Source organism: Durio zibethinus, chromosome 17 (assembly GCF_047325235.1).
Source record: "Durio zibethinus cultivar Kanyao isolate XHJ-2024 chromosome 17, ASM4732523v1, whole genome shotgun sequence".
NCBI lineage: Eukaryota > Viridiplantae > Streptophyta > Magnoliopsida > Malvales > Malvaceae > Durio > Durio zibethinus.
Genome location: NC_143178.1, coordinates 20793192 through 20809578, shown reverse-complemented (window position 1 = coordinate 20809578; position 16387 = coordinate 20793192). Strand labels below are relative to the sequence as shown.

At 33.1% G+C, this 16387-nt stretch overlaps 2 protein-coding genes across 3 annotated transcripts; one reads left to right on the top strand and one right to left on the bottom strand.

Moving 5' to 3' along the window:
- On the top strand, positions 1–5566 carry LOC111289220 (uncharacterized). The gene is made up of 4 exons (XM_022880086.2): positions 1–252; positions 461–637; positions 884–2233; positions 5090–5566. Exons 1-4 carry the CDS (start codon positions 238–240, stop codon positions 5120–5122), a joined length of 1575 nt encoding a protein of 524 aa, XP_022735821.2. The 5' UTR covers positions 1–237; the 3' UTR covers positions 5123–5566.
- Positions 5567–7338: 1772 nt separating this feature from the next.
- LOC111283218 (RHOMBOID-like protein 12, mitochondrial) lies at positions 7339–13949 on the bottom strand. 2 transcript variants are annotated; one of them, XM_089746600.1, is made up of 9 exons: positions 13440–13949; positions 13072–13192; positions 11248–11367; positions 10262–10372; positions 9658–9696; positions 8959–9063; positions 8825–8866; positions 7733–7861; positions 7461–7587 (listed from the first exon to the last, which is right to left on the bottom strand). In XM_089746600.1, exons 1-8 carry the CDS (start codon positions 13841–13843, stop codon positions 7772–7774), a joined length of 1032 nt encoding a protein of 343 aa, XP_089602726.1. In that variant the 5' UTR covers positions 13844–13949; the 3' UTR covers positions 7461–7587; positions 7733–7771. The 2 variants fall into 2 exon arrangements, with proteins under 2 accessions (XP_022727411.2, XP_089602726.1); XM_022871676.2 differs by having other exon boundaries at positions 7339–7861; positions 13440–13948.
- Between the last annotated feature and the right edge of the window lie 2438 nt (positions 13950–16387).

Here is a 16387-nt window from a genome sequence, read left to right as displayed (position 1 = left end):
TAGACTAAACCGCACCGTCTAACGGTTTTGTCAGCTGAAGTGGCGTGTTGGTAAATAAAAGGGCAGAAGAGGGTAGTTTGGTAATAACAGCAAAGACTTTCAGTTCCTAACAGACAGCTGCAGCAAGGGGAAGGGAAACAAAAGAACAAAACAACCTTCCTTTTTTATTCTGTTGTTTTTCTTGTTCACCACTTGGTCTGGAAGAAACAGCAACAGTTTGATGCATTAGTGGCTACAATGGCCGATTCCGATGTAAAATTTCTCTACTACCCTTCTCCATAATCTAGTTTTTCTTCTTTTCTTTATTTTTTTGTGTGTGAATTTTGAATATTTTTCTTTTTTAGTTTATGGGTTTTTGCTAAAAAGAGTTGATTTTGATCCTTTTATTAGTTCAACATGATTATTTTTAATATGGGTTTTCTTTAATGTTTTCTGGATTTTGTTTTTTTTTTTTAAACAGAAATTGACGGCTTTGAAGAAGGCTTATGCCGAAATAATTCTGAACACGGCTAAAGAGGCGGCGGCGAGGGTAATGGCGTCGGAAAGGAAGGCTCTCCGGTATCAGCAGGAGCTGTTCGCGGCCAAAGATGAGGCGTTGCGTATGTTGCTTAAGTTGAAACAGATGTTGGATGCTAAGGTAACTGTTGGCTTTTAGGATTGCCTTTGTTTCTGTTATTTTTGTTACTTGTTGTTTCTGATAATGTTTCAGCGCAGATGTTATAATTTGGTTTTGTTTACTGTCTTATGTTTCGTAATGTGGGTTTTCTCTCAATATTTGTTGTTTCTAATATGTAACACAGTTATGTCTGGAAAAATGAGTACTCAGTGCAATCAATTCAATGCTGAACAAGTACAGTATTTGCTGTCTGTGCTATGAATGTAGGTTAATGAAGCAGAGATGATGTCCTTGAATCAACAGAAAAGAATTGAAGAGCTTGAAGCACAATTGGGGGAAGCTGAGGATATAGTTAGAGATCTTAGAGCAGAGCTGAGAGAAGTGCAAGATGAGTTGGAGAAGCTGATAAAAGATCCAATGCAGTGTATGGGAGGACAAAAATCAAAACATGATGTTGCTGCTGCTTTGGAGATATCACAGCAAAATACAATCAACAATTTTGGGTCTGTCAGATCTTCTCTACTTGATGCACAAACTGCTTTTTTGACAGTTTCTGACGTCAAGAGTTCATTTCTGAGCGGAACAAATGTGGGTAATAAGTGTTCTTGTAAGGATAATTGCTACGTTTGTAACCCTGATTTTGCCTCCATAGTGATGAGACGAAAAGAGCCTGACCTGTATCGAAATGGGTGCACTCAGAGGATTCGTGCAGTTGAAAGGTGTCTGTTGAATGGAAATTTATCTCTTTCTGGGCAAGATGATGCAAAGAATGAAAATACTAGAGAAGGTGAAGAGGGGAAGGATATGCACACAAAACTTTCTTCAAGAGCTGACATGTGCGGACCTGAGGAAAAAACAGATGAGTTCAAAGTGATGCAAAGTGATGTTCACAGCATTATCCAAGTTCTTCCTGTTTGCTCTTTTCGCAAGAAAAGAAAAAGAGCTGCTAGATATAAGAAAAATAAAGCTCCCTCATCTATGGATATACCTGATCAGGTTGTAGCAACGTGTCAAGAATCCGGTCTACTGTGCCCCGAAAGTTTCTCACATGCTGCTAATGAGAATGCTCAATTTGGGAAAGATTCTAGGATAATCAATCATGATGATCAGATGGGTCCTTATTCTCCTTCTATCCTTAGTTCATCTTCAGATGCAGCTAAAGTTGTTGCTGAATCAAGATCTGAAGTTGACAAGGATGATGTTGAGTTTAGGAAAGCTTTCGATCTCCAGAATGACAAAAATGATGATAAATCGCTGACAGACAAAAAAGGGTTGACAAGCCAGGAAAGTGGATCCACTGAGAATTTAGGGGCTGCATCTTTCAAAATGGATATTGAGATGGTTGATGTGTCTGCAGCAAACTCGGATGTTAAAGTGTCCGAAATAACTGAAGGGTCTTCTACTCAACCAGTAAATAATAAGTTTCTCATGTACACATTCAAAAGAAAGCGGAAGAAGGATTCTTTGAGCAGCCCTGACAGAGATTGCTCACTTGATGAAGACGCTTCTAAGATGAAGGCAGAGGTAAAACAAAATGGTTCTCTAGACTCGGAAAAGTCCACATTGACAACTGAATCATCTCGAGACACTCGACGACTAGCACAGGTGGCTCGTCAGGTTGGTTATCAATTTTCAGAAGTGCTTCTTTACATGCATTATATTTGTGCATGGTTTGGTGTAGGCATCGGCTAGGGCATGTGTCTGTGTGCTTGTGTATATCTCTAAATTGAGATGTCATATCAGACAATGATTAGGTCTTGAGAAACATAGATTTTGATTACCTGACTTGATAGGGGAATCATCAGCAAATTTGGGGCATAAATTTTATCTCAAGTGATTGTATGTTTTCAGGTAACTTATTGGGAATTGTCAAACTTTTATTCTTGCCATTTTTAACTTCACAAAAATGACATGTTTACTAACACATGTTATCTGAAATCTTAGATATACTATGCAAGAAATACCCTGCCAACAATTCCTTGCTCTTAATATCTTAACTGTGATTGTTATCCTCATTTTCATTGAATATACTTAACTTTGTTGCCTTGGATAATTTTCTTGTTGATCTTGAAGTCCATCTTAATCTCATAAAGTTGATGGCTATGTAAATCATTCTACTGCAGCATACGCATCCAATGTTTTGTCCTATAGATATATTGTTGATTTCATTCTTCTCAACTCCATAACCTCAATTTAATTGTTGTTTGGCTTTCTGTAGGCAAAAGTTTGACAGCATAGATTTAGTGTTTGTGTTTTTTGAAGAGAGTTGCAGCTTGTTCCTTTCATTGAGATCCTCTGAGACTCCTCTCTCAGCATGATGAGGACGCACTAGCTATTGCAAAAAACATGCATGGATTACACCACCGGCAGCTTGTTGGAAATAAGCTGACAAATCAAGTCTTGCAGGCCATTCTTGATGAGTGCCCTTACCTTGAATCCCTTGACCTGCGCAAGTGTTTCCATGTAAATCTAGAAGGGGATATGGGGAAAGGATATGCTGAACAGATTAAAAATTTGAGACACCCGAATGATACAACTCATGACTAAGAATTTAGTTCGTCAATTAATTGTTCTGGATATTCTAATTATGCTGTTTCTTCTGACTTCTGTTATGATGGTTATGGTGGTTATTATTCCAATTATCATTTTTGTCATACATAGCCAGTAATGACTGATGAAATGAAGGATCTTGAGAAAAATTTGAAGGAGTTTTGGATGGTCTAGAAGGAAGGGTTTTTTTTTTTTTTTTGGGCAGGATTGAAGCTAAGCCATGATATTTTCTGAAACTCAACTCTTCTGTTGAAATTACAAAGTGTGGTTGAAGCAGAGCGCTCTACTATAGCAGTCTTTTGGTGACAAGCTATTTTGTTGGAGCTAATTTCTTATGCTTATTCATCCTTGTATAGGTATCTATTTCTAGGTGAATTTTGTTTGTCTGAGTTTCAGGACAAGTTTCTTGAATCCAGAACCCTTAATTACTGGCTATATAGGACAAACATCATAATTGGAACCAAAACCACTATAACCATCATAAATGAAGTCAGAAGAAAGAGCATAATTGGAATATCCAGAACCCTTAATTTTTGCACTGAATTCATAGTGATGAGTTGAATCATTGGGATGTCTCAAATTTTTAATCTGTTCAGCATATCTTTTCCCCATATCCCCTTTTGGATTTACATGGAAACGCTTGTGCAGGTCAAGGGATTCAGTAAGGGCACCATCAAGAGTGGCCTGCAAGCCCTGATTTGTCAGCTTATATCCAATGAGCTGTAGGTGGCATAATACATCCATGTTTTCTGCAATAGCTAGTGCATCCTTGTCATACTGATAGAGGAGTCTTCGATTCCTGATAAAGCTTATAAACTGGCTTTTGGTTTTGATTTGCTCTGACATCCTCTTAGTTTTTCTTATGAAATTAGAGGTTATCTCAATTTTCATTTATCTATCACTAAATGCATCCTGTTCTTTCATATTCATTGAATCCTTGTATTTGGTTTCCTACTTAACTTTCTCATGTCAGAGGAGACTACCACTTGCCCATCTATATTGGCACTTTTCTACTTCCCTTCAAAATCCATTGGGAACCAAATAGGTTTTGCCTGATCACTTCCATTCTGTTATAATTTTGTCTTATACCTCATCCTCATAAACCTAAGGGGCAAGAGAAAATTAACGACCATCTCTTTTCTCTCTCAAATGAAGCCACTTTCAAGTAACAACAGTGGACAGCCCTTTCATGGATTGAATGAAAATTTCAGATTCAGTTTAGTATTTTTTTTTTTTTTTTGGCCAATGGTTCAGTTTAGTATTAAGCTGGTAGGATTTAAGTCCTTATAAATATTAACATGCAATCAGTTGTAACAATAAAAGCATTAACATGTAATCTTGTTATGCTGGTGGTTTCCACTTTGATTTAAAACTGGACTCTTTGAACGAGATTTATTAAACCCAGGTGAGCAAAACAAAGAGTTTGTTATTGTTTTTTTTCTTTTTCGTGTACTTGATTGCTTACATTTAACAGTATCAGTAATTGGTTATTGTTTAGAGATTGACATAACAGGTAGTTCAATTTGGGGCTTTCCTTTGAGCATCTTTGGATATTTCCCTATGTCGATGCAAACAAAGATTCAGTCTTCCTGCATCTTCCTTAACATTGAAGACCTGTTTGCATTTAGACAATCTTGTATTTAGTAAACATGCCTTGGTCATAGAAGTTGATCTCTTATTATCTGGAAGTCTTACTAGTCAATATTGTAGATTAGGCCAAACATGAGATTTTAAGTTCTTCATTCTTCTCCTAGATTAGTCTCAGTTTTTATTTCAACTTTCTTTGGAGTTGCCAAAAATATCTCCATAGTTCTTCTCAAGCTTCATTCTACCAGTGTTTAATTGTTTGATATCTATTCATGGTAGCTACAATCTGTTGTTTTTATCATAATACCAATTTGCCTGTCGTTTTCTCTTTTGCAGCTCATATCATTATCGGAAAAGAAGTGGCGGTAGTAGCTGCGGCTGTTTCTTGCATTAATACATGGATATGCTGAACTGAAGCAGCAAATTGGTCCAGTCCCTCTGAGGGTATCTACGTTGAGCCGGTTTTTTTTTATAAGAAGATTGATGGTTAAACAAGGAAGAGCTATAGGTCTCAGATTGATTAATATGGTCGTTATATCCATCAAGTTTTCAACATTGTTGTATGTCTTTAGTTCTGTTTTGGTCTCATTATTATTATTATAATTATTATAATAATAATTATTATTATTATATGTGTTTAGAATACATCAGATATAACTGTTTTGATTTGGCTTTAGTAAAATTATCATAATTGCAAATTTTGCTCACTACCCTCCTAGGTTCCCCTGGGTGTGTTATTAGGCATAATTTGTCTGTTTTTTGGTGCAAAGCAAAGGTATAGGGTGCAAATGAACTTCACAAATAGTTTTTGAACAGGTTTGCTTTTATTTATTAAAATTAACAACGATTTTGAATAATATATTGATATTTAATAATTAAATAAATAAATTATAAATATAACAAAATTTGTTCATATTTGGGTCATTTATAATGTTAAAATATAAACAAAGAGAATATTTTATAAATAATTTGTGAATATAGTTGAATTTTGTTCGATTGTTTAAATTTAACAAATGATTATGTATAATGTTTTAAGATTAATTAATTAAATGAATATATTAAAAAAATGTTTATATTCAATTCATTTAGATCATGAGGTTAAATGCCCAACAAGATGCTTCTTGGTCCTGGAGCATGATGTTTGCCCAATTCCCATCAGGTTAACTAAGCGTGCAGTATGCCAATGAGATGCAAAAGAATCAGGAAAGACAAAAAACACAAGATCCAATGATGAAACGCTGGTCTCCATCCGTAATGAAGGTAAACTACATCTAGCCGTTGATCATTGATCATCAACCACCCCACGCAGTTGAAGTCGAAGTGCCATATCATAACTTGGTTATGATATTTGCTTATTCTTTCCCGGAATGAAATGTGAACCCTTTCAAAATTATTGACTCCAATTTGTATAGTAGAGCAATAATAACAAAAATGAAGGTTTATATTTTAAGTAAAAATAAAAGTATATAGTTATTTTTAAATTTTTATAATAATTTTGTATTTGATTTTTTTTTAGTCAAAAATTTTTATAGCATAGACTTATAAAATTTTTATAGTTGTGTATGTATATATATATATATATATATAGTTTTAAGTCCATAAGGGACCCTTCCAAAAAAAAAAAATCCTTGTGATTATAAAGTTTAAATTTTAAGATAAAAAAAAATCAATTCTAAATCCCGATGAATTTGTTAAAACTATTAACATTAATAAAAAAATGAGATTGATAAAAGATAAAGAGACAAACCCCATCTCTTGAACGCCTAAACCTAACACCAAGCCACCAAAGTTATAGCAAAATTAAAAAAAAAAAAAAAAAGTATGTATTCTTGTTTTGTTGTAGAGCTTACGACGATGACGATGAAAAGATGGTAAATTGTCCTTCCAGTCCCTCAAAGCATATCAGTATAAGGGTAACCCAAAACCAAAATCAATTACAATCATTACATATCCTAAATTATATAATAGAAGGGATTATTACTGGCATGGCACGACTGTCTTCAGGTTGATAGTTTTGAAGAGATTCGCACAAAGCAAAGATATGTAAACAAGTTGAGGGTGGCAAGGCTCAGCAGTAAAGACAAGAAAGGAACTTTAACAAATGAGAACTAAGTGATTCTGTTTAGATGTTATTAAGCTAGAACCAAACCAGCTTCAGTGATGGTGGGTCTCTTTGGTCTGATTAGTTTCACCATTGAAAGATAGAAAATGGAGATGATTAATGTACAACATAATAATGGAGAAATGGAAGGCAGAGCACCATGAGGAACAAGATAGGGAAAACGTTTTAGACTTTTTTTTTGCCAGAACACTAGGAATGATGGGCAATTACATTTGTAAAGGCGGCCGGTTGCCGGTTTTAAGGTTGAAAAAAGGCATGGTGTGGTTACCTAAACAAGGGAGTGTTTAAGAGCAATTGTGGATACGACTACCCCCAGCATTCCCCCGAAAGCTATGAAAATGGGCGATTTCATGATTAACATTTACCGCTAGATTGAGCAGACAAGTTTTCAAGTAAAGGGGCAGTAGGTACCTGATCATATACTAGGCAAAATCATAGAGTTCAATAGAATAAAAAGAAAAAATAAACACAATAAATATCATTTCACATGATAACTTTATGGACCCAGCAACGTCTTCTCGCTGCAAGTAAAAATCTATCTTTAACTTTACCATAGCTATGCCAGAAAATAGATGGAGAAAGAGGGCAAAGTAAATTCAATAGAATTATTATGCATTAAAAGAAACAGCCTCTCTGCAAAAAAAAATGTAGAGGGAAGGCTGCATACTATGGACCCTCCCCCAACCCTCGCAATGCGGGGAACCTTGTGCACCTGGGTTTGAAAGAAACAGCCAGTATGCCTTTATAACACAGAAAGTGTAGCAACTAGAATGAAACATGTGGTCAACAACACATGCTTGAGCAAGTAAAAAAAAAATTGAGACAATCATACTGAAACGCTAATCACAATTAGTTACCATGACCAGCAACTGTTAGTAGCATGTGCACCATTCATTTCAGAAGCGTCCCCTTCTATGTCGAGCCCATGCTATAGCTGCTACTGCAGCACCACCCAAGTGAGCTGATCCTGAAACATGACCATTCCCCTACAATGCAAAAATCAAATATTTGTTGGTTAGATGATATGAAACCTTAATTTAGAGAGATTGGGAGCTATAAAATTCATAGTTAATGGCACCAGTTGTGGTCACACTCTATCACATATCATGTCCAAGATGACGGTGAGGTAGCTCAAGATAAAGGAGAACTGCTCTATGACAAAAAACTAAATTTACAAAGGTTCTAAAATTCACACTTAGTACCCAAATGAAGTCATAGAGAGGGTCAACACCAACCGAAAAAAAAACTCAACTCTAATGGTTCCAGGCGTATTAAGCAGCAGTTCTTGAACAGCATCTTGAGAAATACTAAAAACCTGTTAGCCTAGTTGCAAGTTAGGGAAACTGGTGCTATTGTGTCCACAAAATAATCTGCCACAAGATGAAGGTGGAACATCTTGCAAGAGCAATCCTGCTGAAGCTACTGATAGGCTTAACAAACACAAAACCTGGTACCCCCTCAAATTTATCAAATAGCTCATTATATATCATAAACTGTTCAAAAATTAGTAAAGTTATGTTCAGTGACCATGGATATCATCTAAATAAGTGCGGCAGATGATCTAATCCTTTCACTTTCTTCCTTATAACCTTCCCTCTTTCCCCTTCAGAATGTCTTCTGTGTAGTAAAGTGATCTTTATTCAGATCTAATCCTTTCTCTTTCTTCCTTATCACCTTCCATATTTCCCCTTTGGAATGTCTTCTTCGTGTAGCAAAGTGATCTTTATTGAGATCTAATCCTTTCTCTTTCTTCCATATTGCCTTCCCTCTTTCCCCTTCAAAATGTATTCTGTGCGTAGTAAACTGATCTTTTATTGATGCCAAAGAACTTGCACATATGTACAATTTTTCCACCAGAACCACATGCCCCAGAATTGATCAATTTAAGATTATGTTTGAATGGAATGCAAATGAAAATGAAAACAGCTGCTGGAAAATGAGCAATATACCTCTATTGTCCTCCATATGTCTATCCCAATTAGAAAGATGCCCTGTAAAGAAAATTATTTATAGACAATTCAGCAAGGATTTGTAAACCTAAAAAAGTCATTTCATTGTTAGCATAAACTAGAAGCTAGCTTACCAGTAACATGGCAGGAACTGGTATGATGAAATCGAGATAAAGAGTAGATTTTGGATTCAGAAATATGTCAAGCAGAAGGATAGCATTAACAGCCCCACTTGCCCCCTAAATGACACAGAAGACCACAAGTTAAACAGATTTTAAGTATAAATTCATGCATTGGCTGCCTAATAGATGAAAACCACAGCAATAATTAGGGAATTGATGAACTAAAATAAGTTTCTCATTGCTTGCCCTCTCCATTTGGAACAAACACGTAGGATTTCTTTAAGACATCATCCTAGGCATCCATGCAAACAATGGATATAATTATAGGAAAACATGTAACACATAAAGGGTAAACTTGTATTAAGGGAAGAAAAATAAAATCTTGTGATTGAAAATAATAGGAGGGGTGGGGGTTTGCATAGAAAGAATAAAACCTTCAGTCGTATCTCAGAAAACAAAAGACTAACTAGTCAGAAAAACAAAGGAGAAGGGAATGAGACCTTAAACTATCAAACCCCAATTTGAATGCCATTTTAAACAGCTTAACAATAGACAATATCAGAGAAAAAATTCCTTAATATCATGTAGTTCATTGGATAGAGAAAATAAATAATGACACTGTTACTATTTGGTCACAGTCATCACTAGAAAGGACAAAAAAAAAAAAAGGTTATCACAGGAGCTTCATGCACTGAAGGCTAGGGAGCATACCAATCCTGGAGTATTTGGGTCCATCCACATTGCTTGTTCCTGAGGTGGAGGGCCAAGAGTGAGAAAAAACTGAACGATATATGGTTCATAAGAAAATCAAGGAATTTTCCACCATCATCATACGGTGAATCTTTACGTAAATATCAACATAAGAGTACACCAATAAATAAATTAGAAGACTCTATTTTTTAACATGTAGAATGGACTTCCCATGTCAGACCTATACAACAATAACATTAGAATCTATTAAGTGGTGTTCTTCAAAGGGCTTAAGTTTGGGTTTCTAATGGTCCTATTCAAAAGCCAATCTGTCCACCTATAGCTAATTGATTTTAAGCGGGATGCTTAACATGATATCAAAGCTGAGAACTTACAGTTTTTGCTTTCCCATTTGTTATTTCTTATTCATTGTTTGTTGTCCATATAGTAACTTGTTTGCACAAGTTGTTCTTATTGAGCCTAAACATGAGGGAGAGTGTTATGTGATGTATCCCAAATCAGTTTGGTTTGGGGTTTATTGTTGCCATTAGACAACAATCCAGGCCTATAACTAACTAACAGTGTAATGATAGCCGTTCTGATATTTCTTGCAGCATCATGGTACCTTGTATGACAATGCCAAATATGCATGGTGAACCAAGTAAAACAGAGAACCGACAGTTGCCCCAGATAGATACAACTTCAGCAAATATTGAGGTCCAAAGATACTTTCAATCTGCGCAAAGCAAAGTAAAAAAGGAAAAAAAAATTTAAACATTAAATGCTCCTGGTGAGTAACAAGGAAAAAGAAAGAAGAAAAGGGCAAGGAAGAGAAACAATGGAGATAAAGCATACAAGCCTAAAAAGAAATGTAGTAAGCATTGGTTGTAACAGTTAAATCCTGCAAGTGGCCGGGGTAACATCGGAATACCATTATGCTTGTCTCACAAAGTTGAAGGTAGGAAATATATTGAAATATTACACTACATTAGCATTTGAAAATCAGGGAAAAAACTAGTTAAAGATGTCAAAATGCAAAGTTGACCATAAAACCATGATTTTACTATCTTACTTTCCATTTTGGGCATCTCAATCTAAATCCAAGAATGATAGGATATTAGGTTAGGTAGCTGATCCTTATTAGGTACTCTGAAATAGTATTCTCTTTAACATAAGGATTCTGTTACTATTTAAAAGCAGAAGGAATTTCAGACACAACCTCGACACAAAAGAAAGGAGTAATACAGTTCATTAGTCAACACTAGATGTAAAAGAAGTGAGAGACAATCTAATGTGATCAAGTGTAGAGCAAAATAAAGAGTGTTGAGCAACCACAGAACATGTTTATTAAATGATATAAATCTCCAGTCAACTTTTAATTTCTAGAATGAATAAGCTCACTCTCCATTATCCGCATACAAGAAGTCAAAAAACCAAATGGTAGTTGTTTGTCACACATAGATTCAAATTCAAGCTCTCTTAAGACATAACTAGCTACACAAAATACAGATCATAAACAAACAGTCCAACAGAAGCAGTTTGCACATTGAAAGACCCAAATACTGGTAAGAAAAGAAGTTGTAACCAAATAAAGGATTTCAATAATCATACACTATGTCCAAAGAAATAAAGTCCAATCATGTTAGTGACAATGTGCTTGATATCAATATGACTGAAAGCTGAAGTGATCAGTGTATGTAAGCGTCCACTTTTAAAATTGTCCAATGAAACCTGCTCACAGAACATCAAATAAGTTAGGAGGAGAAAATTGAAAAAAAAAAAAAGCAAGTGAAAGATAAACATCTGAAAATCCATAATCCTGATACATATGAGAGGTCCTATTAGCAAGGGATTTAAATTGTAGTCGTGGTCATGGTTTTTATTGCATCGAATTTATTACGGTTACGAATGTAACGGATAAAATAGCAGTAATTACACTCATCGCAGTTATTAATTTTTTTCTATTTTACACAACTTATCATAAAATGAACTAAATAATAATTACTGTTATCATAATAACATTTATTTATGATATTTAAAGTAATTTATGATATTTTAATTCTTTCATTTATATGTTAAAATAAAATTTTTAGTTACAACTCATAAATTAATATGTATATCTAACATGTTCGTTAATATATTCATGAGTTTTATGGACATGAATATTATAAATACATATTTAATCTTATTAGGAAGAATGATGATGAACATTAAAATTTTCTTTTATACGATATGATTATTGGGGTGAGGGATTAAAATATAATTCCTTGAACATAGGTACTTGTATTTACCATTAAATCAAATACACAAGTGCAACATTTTAAATAATTAATTAACAAAAATAATGTAATAGTTAGCAACAAAACCTTAATCAAACTTAAAAAAAAAAAGTTCAATTAACAATACTGTTAATAATATCAAAATTATATAATAAAATTAATTCTTTTAAATTAAATGATTATGCACGTATTAAATTATAAAAAATTAAATTAACTAATTAATAATTAACATCCCTCTTAAAATTTCATTTAAATCATTAAAAATTTCCCAAATATCCATTTCCTATCCGTATTTACTTTTCCCTCCTATTATTTCACCTAAACCCAAAAAAAAATCAGTTTTAATCTTTAAAACAACGTGACATTAGTATCAGCCTTCACTTTTATAAACCAAATTCTCAATAAATTCCAAACCCATTTTCTTCTCTTCTCACAATAGTAGAGCATTCTCATTTATGTATCCTTCTCAAGAGTAAAAATTTGAGAAGTCAATAGAATGGAGGCTATATGAGAGCTCTTCCTTCAACCCATCTGCAACTCAAATATTTTTTTTTTACCATGAATTAATTTCATTTTTTAGTTTGATTGAGATTTAAATTTGTTGGATTTTGACTTAATTGTTTGAAGTTCGGGTGGGTTTTCTAGTTTGATTTTGTTTATTGTGTGATTTGATTTGGAAAATATAAATAGCAGTTTTAATGCTCCGTTACAACCGCTATTGGCCGTTATGCGGCTATTTGCGGCCGTAAAGCTCCGTTGTGAATGTGATTGCCATTCACAGGGTGAATAGCAGTAGCGAAGGGTGCCCCTACTGCTAAATAGCAGCCGCAATGCCAGCGCTATTTGAAACCCTGCTATCAGCATGTATTAGTTCTCCATACATTCCTAGGACTATCTACCACTGAATGTGCTTAAATACTATATTCATAAAAAGGATACATTCCACATGGAAGTACTCGTTTTAAAATATGACTAGAATATTACAAGCACGAAGCACCATATAGCAATAAAACTACTATTAAGGTCTCCTCAATTTTTGTCCCTAGAACATCGATTTTCAACTTGGGAGTACATGTACCAAGAAACAAGAAGCTGGAGAGCAAAATCTACCATGGACATTTTATTTTAACAAGCAGGTCAAAAGCTAAGGACTCACCATAAAGTTATTCATCATAAATTCTTGATCCGCAATCCGCCATAAGAGAAAAACAGCAACATTAGTTAAAATCAAGCACAAAACCATTTGACTTTCTGTAAACTGTTGGAACCATGATCTCCTGCAAAACAAAGATAAGAAAAACTATTGACAAATAAAAACATATAAACACAGTCAAGCCATAACAAGCAGTTGGGTTCAACATAGCTATGCTTCGGATATAAGACATCATCACTACGAGAACCCTTTGTTGCTTATGAATTCAATGATACTAAGTAAGTGTCTATCTCGATATAATTAAATGGGGTAGAATTTGAAAATAGAATAAAGAAATGATACAATAAATTGCAAAAGGAAAAGAAAATTACCAGCGACTCCTCGAAAGACCAAAACTGGGACCAACGTCAAATCTTCCTTTGGGAATCCAAGGTCTTAGAAACCAAGCTTTGGAATCCAAAAGGCTTTTGCCTGAAACTTTGAGATGGGTATTTGAGGAATTCAACGAAAACCGCTTTGCAACAACTGGGTATGAGAGAAAGCCCTGAGTTTTCACTTTAAGACTGGGCTTTGATCGCCATGGAAAAGAAAGGTGGTGAAATGGGTGTGAAAATGGGGAGCTAAGAAAATGGTTTTGGGGGGTTGGAATTGGATTGGCGATGGGAGAGAAGGTATTGTAAGGGGGAGGGTTGAAGCCGGAAGACGAAGAAGAAGTCTTCGTCAGTGCTTTGGTTAAGGTCGATGAGGTTTGTTTCAGTGAAAGAAGCCTCTGCATTTTTCTGCTTTCAGCTTTGGCTTCGGCCTTCGGGATTTTGAGCCTTTGAATTTGAGTATGGATTTCTTCCCAGTACACGTTAGTAAGCTTTTGGTAAGAGAGGATTCTTTGCTTAGTAGTAAAATTATATGGTTTCTTTTATTTAAAAAAAAAAGTAATTCCATAAACATATCTTTTAAAAATGACATTTAATTGATTTATTATTATTATTTTTTTAAGATCATAACTTTTATCGTTATTTTTTAAAATTTAATTATCATTTTTAAATAAGCTTTAATTTTTTTATACTTAATTAGTTTGAGATTCATTTTATTTTTTAAGATCTAACTTTTATAGACCATAATTTTTACTGTTGCTTTTCAAAATTTAATTATCATTTTCAAATAAGCTTTGACTTCTTGACATTTAGTTAATTTGAGATTTATTTTTTTTTTCAAAATTATAATTTTTATTACATAAATATATTATATGATTTGAACCGAGTTAAATTTACGCTTTAATGTTTTAAAATGAAAATTAACTAGTTTGAGAATTTTTTTTTAAGATCGTAACTTTTATCATTATTTTCTAAAATTTAATCATCATTTTCAATTAAGTTTTGACTTCTTGACATTTAATTAGTTTTCAAAATGGATCTTATTTGGCAATGATAATTAAAATGAATTTTAAAATGAATCTTATTTGGAAATGGTGATTAAATTTTGGAAAGTAACGAATAAAAGTTATTGTTACTTTCCAAAATTTAATCACCATTTCCAAATAAACTTTGCCTTCTTGACATTTAATTAGTTTAAGAATTTTTTTTTTTTCAGATCGTAACTTTTATTTTATAAATATATCATGCGGTTTGAAACCGAAATAAATTTGTATCTTGATGTTTTAAAAATGAAACTTAATTAGTTTGAGTCTTCTTTCGAGATCGTAACTTGTATTGGTACTTTACAAAATTTAATCATCATTTCCAAATAAGTTGCAAAAAATTGCTGCCAATAATAGGTGAGTCAAATCCTATACGATAAATAACTACCAATGGGTAGTTATGAAGGGTTTTTTTTATTTTAAACAAGACAATTACCTTGAGTGGTTGCTGTCTTTGAATTAAAATGGACAAAAACCTCAAGCCCTTCTATTTTCCTCATGAAAATGGTAACCAGTCATATGAGAAAAACATGGAAAATTTGTTCTTAAGACATGAATATGTTGTGGTCTTTTCTTCTCTCAATGAAACATGGTGTTCAACCATGATAAGAAACAAAAAGGATGAATATGATGAATCAAATCAAGAATGAGACAAGTCACATTCATGTGGGACTATATGATAAGTCACATAGAGAAAAAGAGAGGAAAATAGAAAGATCGACATAGAAAAAAAACTTTTCGAAGAATCTCATGTTTCAGTATTTAAGGATTTATGTTGTAAATAATAGATAATTTTCAAATGCGTGATTTTATCTTTGATTAGTGAATCAAGTTGGCATCGCTTCCATAACTCTTTTGTAAAAATGTTTTCGCTATGTTTTCGCAATTCAAATAAGTTTTCCCTATCATTTTTTATATACGATCTTTTTCATATTATTATATTATCCTTCATAAGTTTTTGTTTCTTGACACTTAGTTAGTTTGAGATTTGTTTTAATTTTTTTCAAGATCGTGACTTTTATCGTTACTTTCCAAAGTTTAATCAACATTTCCAAATAGCTTTGGCTTCTTGACATTTAATTAGTTTGAGATTTGTTTTATTTTTATTCAATATCATAACTTTTATTACATAAATATATTATGTGGTTTAAGCCAAGATAAATTTGTGCCTTGATGTTTTAAAAATGACACTTAACTAGTTTGAGATTTGTTTTTTTTTTTCAAGATCGTAACTTTTATTGTAATTTTCTAAAATTTAATCACCATTTCCAAATAAGCTTTGGCTTCTTAACACTTAATTAGTTTGAGATATGTTTTAATTTTTTTTTCAAGATCGTAATTTTTATCATTATTTTCCAAAATTTAATAACCATTTCCAAATAAGCTTTGGCTTATTGACATTTAATTAGTTTGAAATTTATCTTATATTTTTTCAAGATCGTAACTTTTACTACATAAATATACTATGTGGTTTGGACCGAAATAAATTTGCACCCTAATGTTTTAAAAATGACAATTAACTAGTTTGAGATTTTTTTTTCAAGATCGTAATTTTTATCGTTACTTTCTAAAATTTAATCATCGTTTCCAAATAAACTTTGACTTCTTAAACTAGTTTGAGATTTATTCTATTTTTTTTTTTCAAGATTGTAACTTTTATCAATTGTAACTTTTATCGCTACTTTCCAAAATTTAATCACCATTTTCAAATAAGCTTTGACTTCTTGACATTTAACTAATTTAAGATTTGTTTTTCTTGTTTTTTACAAGATCATAACTTTTATTATTACTTTCCAAAATTTAATCACCATTTTAAATAAGCTTTGGTTTCTTTTTTATCTCTGAAATCAAGAAACTCTATTCATCTTTAATCTTTAAGAACTTATGTAAAAATCTTTCCAAAGC